At 36.2% G+C, this 6146-nt stretch overlaps 1 protein-coding gene across 3 annotated transcripts in view; it reads right to left on the reverse strand.

The window, feature by feature from the left end:
* LOC148348987 (chromatin remodeler ATRX-like) overlaps positions 1-6146 on the reverse strand; it is a 41393-nt gene that overhangs the window by 34767 nt on the left and 480 nt on the right. For 2 of the 3 annotated variants that reach the window (XR_015847454.1, XM_088321800.1), the window contains exons 1-5: positions 3761-3918; positions 3091-3188; positions 2965-3020; positions 512-540; positions 306-427 (exon numbers count right to left, since the gene is read on the reverse strand). Coding sequence is in view for 2 of the 3 variants with exons in the window: in XM_088321800.1 (XP_088177926.1) it covers positions 306-427; positions 512-540; positions 2965-3020; positions 3091-3188; positions 3761-3768 (313 nt within the window). In the remaining variant the exon portion in view is untranslated. Of the gene's footprint in view, positions 1-305; positions 428-511; positions 541-2964; positions 3021-3090; positions 3189-3760; positions 3919-6146 lie in introns of those variants that run through there. The other variant, XM_088321801.1, reaches the window with a different exon arrangement.

Consider the following 6146-nt stretch of genomic DNA (forward strand, 5'->3'; position numbering starts at 1 on the left):
CAGTATCCTTGTGTTGAAAATAAAACAATAATAAAGTAAAAGGAATATAAAACATAAATACCCAATGTAACGTGTTGATATAAAGTTAAAATTAGATAGTGCTACATAAAATACACACTGTAATGAAAATAGGGTAATATGCAAAGTGGGGGTGTGGTTTAATGTGAGCTTTTACTTATTTTACTACTTTTGTGTGGATTTGAGAGACAATGCTATAGTAGTCTACAAGAAGGACTTCAAATCCAAGTACAAAAAAATTTATGCAAATAAACGTAATTTAATGACTTCATAAATGGCAAGCGTACCTTTTGGAAGGCAAGTGGAATCCTCGTAACCATTTGCACTGAAGGGGAAAGCTTCGTTGTCACTGTCGTTTGAGTCTGCAGACTCATCCAAGCCCGAATGTTTAGTAACAACAGAAGGTTTTCTGAAATGATATTGCAAAACGGCTAAGTTTTTTTGTTTTTTTTAACAGTGATGAGCATTTTGACAGTAGTTCTTCCACACTCACCTCCTGGACAACTTTGTGTCAACGGGACCCTTCAAATAAATAAAAAACAAAGTAACACATTTAAATGCCATTTTTATCTTCACTTTGCTATTATTGAGAAACATTGTAAGTGACCAATAAGTGCTGTGAAATATCAGAGTTTCAAAGTGTTAACCCTGGAGAAGAGGTAAGATCAGGCCTAAAATAAAATCCAGCCCTACATGATCTTGCGGGTATAACAGTCCAATCCAGCCCAATTCACTTGATTTGAGGGACGGAGGCGGAAGCAAACCCTAAATTTTATACTTTATTTCCGAGGACACGGGAGGACGTGAGGGGATTTTGGCCGAGTCTCGCGGGGCCCAGGTTCAAGATCTTACCTCTACTCTGGAGTAGATGGTTTAAATAAAACGTTGACAGTTGTAAAATGCTCTTTAAATTGATTTTTGAAATGTAATCCATCAAGCACGACCCCCCATCCTTAACACTACCGAGCTGGATTATACCCTCCTGACACACGTTATTTTAAGGATATTTTTTTATCAAACAGGCTTATGAGTATCTTGCTAACTAGTTCATAATTTTAATTCAGTGTGTTGAATTAAACAACCGTCCAAAAAATAAAGAATAGGTTTTTACTAGAACAGAGGTTTGTTACCTCTAACCCAATGGTTCCCAAACTTTTGCGAGCTGGCGCCCCCTTGGCTCCCTAGTGAATTCCTACAACAAACACCTCTTTCTTGATATTTATTACAACTATTTATTACTATTATTATAACATTTCACTTATTAACTCGCATAAATAAAATTGTTACCCCCAATCAAAAATAATCCTTTTGACATGCCGTGAACTTTAATAAGTGAAAATTTTTAAGGTGCTGGTACAAATTACTTGGGTTTCCTCTGTACCTAGCGACTACGCGAAAGCATATTCTGCAACGGGCGTTTTCTTCTGTTCCACGTCAAACCCAAAATAGGTTCAAACAACTGATGTAAAGCCCTTCTTCGGCCCAAGCTTCGTTTCCTTCTCGTTTGTTGACTCTGTGACTATGTTTACAAGTGTGCCATGACGACACAATAAGCTCACACGGTGGGTGTGGCATAGTGTGGGGCTTGCAAACTTTGAATCGCCTTTATTGGCTAGTCCTGTTATTTAAACTTGCCTCTGATTGGACAGCGTTTTTTAACCCGAACAGTAACAATTGTGGTTGGCCAAAACTCCATCACTCACTACAAAACCTTGATAAAAACGCAGTGCTTTGCTGTTTCACAACCGCACTATGTCACGTCGCGGTGTCTGATTTGATTTCGGTTAATCGTGACACTCTAGCATGTTGTGTACAAATTGTCAAACAAACTGTCCAACTTCTGACTTTGACTACGGACTGCCGCGCCCCTACCGCCCCCCTTCACCCCCCCAGATCTTTCCGCAGCACTTTCGGAACCACTGCTCTAACCTAGCCTCTGTATCTCTTCTATGGGTTGATTTAAAGTAAAATTTGCCCAAAAGGCCAGGTGCTGATCAGCTTTGTTGAAATTTGTATTTAGTCTGCATAAAACACATTTCCCGTTCTGGGTAAAGGGTGTATATGGTAGAAATCTTATCTCACATTCACATTGTATTTGCAAACAGGTGGAGGAATGACTTAGGTCAGGTTTTCATACACCTTTTTAACCTACAAATTTAAGCATTTTTTAAAAACCTTGAAAGCCAATTTTCCAATTTCTCCAGTACCACTAAAAGAAAAAAATTGTGGATCATGTATTTTGCAGAGCCACACAATTTTCATATGCTATCTTTGGTTAGCATATGAAAATTTCAATGTTGCGTGCGCATTTATAAAGACACATAATTTTTGGATTTTGAATAAATAGTGAATATGTTTGTTTTTGAGACAAATCTCTCCCCCTATATGTATTGGGTAAAACTGTTGCAGGAAGTTCTTCCCATTACAATTTACCACTGGTAAACGCTACCTTAATTTTTAGCATTTCCTATAACAAATTTCGATAATTGATTCGTAATCCTTGCCCTGATACACATTTGATAATGACCTGTTTAGGTGTTACGTGCACCCGTCCTCTTAGCCACCCGTAGCGGGCAACGACGCTACATAGGACAATGCCGTACAAACTAATGACAGCTGCCGTTAATCACAATGGAAGGAGAAATGCAATGGCAAAGCGAAACCACTAGAGAGCAGTGTCTGCATCATTTTTGAGGGGACTTGTTGAGAAAAATGGCAACAATTTCAAGCATTTTCAAGCACTTCCTCCAAAAGTCAAGCACTTTTCGATCCTTGAAAATACACTTTAAAATTCAAGCTATTTCAAGGATTTCAAGAACCTGTATGACACCGGTTAGGTACCTGACTAATTGAGAGAGAAACACATGCAAAGTGTTTCCTACTTTAAAAAAGGTATATCGTCTCCTACTAACATTTACTGTGATTTACAAAAAAACGTTCATTTACCTCAGTCATGATGGAGGGTGCAGAGTTTCCTACGGCTCCATTACTGTTAATTGAATCTGGAAATATAAATGTACACACATATTTAGACAATAAACTTGAATGCAAATGAATGAAGAGTAAATTTACCATCAGGCTCGGTTGATCCATTGCTGTCCTCATGCAAAGAGTGCGCCAGGTATTCGTGCAGCTTGCTGACCAATACATTCAATTTGCTTGATGTAGCACTACAACATCAACGAAACCGTTATTAATCAATTTGAAGATAAACGAATATCGTGCAGTCAGTTAGCCAACGGCATATTGGCGAAAAAACAACAACCGTAATTCATTGTTTACGTTTGATGATTAATGATTGATGTCGTCTTTTTTGGTCATGTGCATAGATAAAAGCCAAATACAAACAAAATAAAGATAGAGGGGGGAAAATGTAAATACAGTTTTCATACATAGGCAAGACATATTTTTGAACACAATCATGTGCGCTTGTTTAGGGTGGTTATAGCCCTGGGAAAGAAATCAAGAACTAACAACAAAACCACACTATATAAAAAGACAGATAAAAGCAGAAATTTTAAAAAAAGAGACTCATTATAGTTAAGCTTAATTGGTCGTCGTTTGTGCGAAAACAAAAATCAACACACAAATTGTATTCTACTCAGTTACTGGCCTACATCGCCATTTCTCGGACATTTTAATGTTTATGGCTTTAGACGGGCTGCTAGCTAACTTAGCATGTTGCTAATCGCCATTCCAACGAAAAAAAGAAGGGAGCCGTGGTTTCGACAACAGCATTTACCTCAACATAACTGCTACATGCGGGGAAATATTTTGTTTCTTGTCTTTCAAGCATGCCAAAAATATTTTTAAAATGCGCTTGTTGTCAGCGCAGCATCTTACAACAATTATTTACAGAAAAACGGCACTAACGTCTGATTTTTTCGTTTTAGCATGACGAATACTTGTTCGGGAGATTTTGGCACGTTTACGCCCCCTGATGCTTTGGAGTGGAAGTTACACTGTGATAACGGTGTTGTAAACGTAGGAGATAAAACAACTATTTCTGCGTTAGCAAAAAAATAAATACAAATTAAAAAATATTCACCTCAATAACACTTTAATCAAAGAGAATCTCAAAGGGTGGCGCAGGCCCACTGTTATCGTAGTTACATAATACAGTAATCCCTCGGTTATCGCGGTTAATGGAGACAAAAAACACCCGCGAAAAGTGAAAATCCGCGAAGTAGCGACGCCCCTTCAAAAATGCTTTAAAATTTAATTTTTTTTTTAATTATTATTTTTTGGGACCCGGTTAATGTGGAGCAAAACCACCCGCGAAAAGTGAAAATCTGCGAAGTAGCGACGCCCCTTCAAAAATGCTTAAAAAAAAAATATTAAAAAAAAAAAAAAAAAATATATATATATATATATATATACATATATACTTTTAAAAAAAAATTATTTTATTTCTATTATTTTTTTTAGACCTGGTTAAGGGGACCAAAACCACCCGTGAAAAGTGAAAATCTGCGAAGTAGCGACGCCCCTTCAAAAATGCTTAAAAAAAATAATATTTTTATTTTTTTCATTATTATTTTTTAGACCCGCGAAGCTTTGAACCCGCGAACGTGGAACTGCGAAGTAGCGAGGTCCCACTGTATCCTGATCTAAAAAAAAAGACATAAAAAATTGCATGAGGAAAATTGAGAAACCTTAAGAACTCATGAGGTAATACCCCTTCCAGAAAACCAGGCTATAATGGAATGGGTGAATAGACAAAACATAGTCCACTGTAACAATAAACATAAGATATAAATAAAATCTGTAATGTCTGGTTAATCGAAAATAAAGTCTCTGTTCCTTTATCTTCTTGGGTTTTTTACCTCACTGTGAATGTGTGAAACTGGAGTGTCATGCCCAATTTCGTTGTCACAACATGGTAACCCATTTTGTAACAATGACAATAAAGGGATATTCTATTCTATTCTGTTCTAATGTTTAGCCCAGAATCAATGCCCAAAAGCTAGATAAATAGATAGATAGAGAAAGGGATAGATAGATAGATAGATAGATAGATAGATAGATAGATAGATAGATAGATAGATAGATAGATAGATAGATAGATAGATAGATAGATAGATAGATAGATAGATAGAGATAAATAGATAGATAGATAGATAAAGGGGGAGATAGATAGATAGATAAAGGGGGAGATAGATAGATAGATAGATAAAGGGGGAGATAGATAGATAAAAAGATAAATAGATAGATAAGATAGATAGATAGAGAAAGAGATAAATAGATAGATAAAGGGGAGATAGATAGATAAAGAGATAAATAGATAGATAAGATAGATAGAGAAAGAGATAAATAGATAGAGAAATAGATAGATAGATAAAGGGGGAGATAGATAGATAGAGAAATAGATAGATAGATAAAGGGGGAGATAGATAGATAGATAGATAGATAGATAGATAGATAGATAGTTTGAGATAAATAGACAGACAGACAGACAGACAGACAGACAGACAGACAGACAGACAGACAGACAGACAGACAGACAGACAGACAGACAGACAGACAGACAGACAGACAGACAGACAGACAGACAGACAGACAGACAGACAGACAGACAGACAGACAGACAGACAGACAGACAGACAGACAGACAGATAGATAGATAGATAGATAGATAGATAGATAGATAGATAGATAGATAGATAGATAGATAGATAGATAGATAGATAGATAGATAGATAGATAGATAGATAGATAGATAGATAGATAGATAGATAGATGGATGGATGGATAGATAGATAGATAGATAGATAGATAGATAGATAGATAGATAGATAGATAGATAGATAGATAGATAGATAGATAGATAGATAGATAGATAGATAGATAGATAGATAGATACTTTATTCATCCCCGCAGGGGAATTCACATTCCCATCAGCATCCCTGCGCGGAAAACAATACAATAATAAAGCAAAAAGAATACAATATACAAATACCCGATGTAACTCACTAACACCCACTGTATATGAGGTATGAACAATTTTTATCGACACTTTTAACAGCAGTTAACCAATGTGTAAAGGGCAATACTATTGTGCAGGGGCATAAAATAAATAAAGAATCATGCTCCAACATTTTAAGAGCGTTTATCTAAAGAAATTGCAC

This window comes from Urocampus carinirostris, chromosome 17, assembly GCF_059441175.1.
Source record: "Urocampus carinirostris isolate Australia breed hairy pipefish chromosome 17, RoL_Ucar_1.0, whole genome shotgun sequence".
Taxonomy (NCBI): domain Eukaryota; kingdom Metazoa; phylum Chordata; class Actinopteri; order Syngnathiformes; family Syngnathidae; genus Urocampus; species Urocampus carinirostris.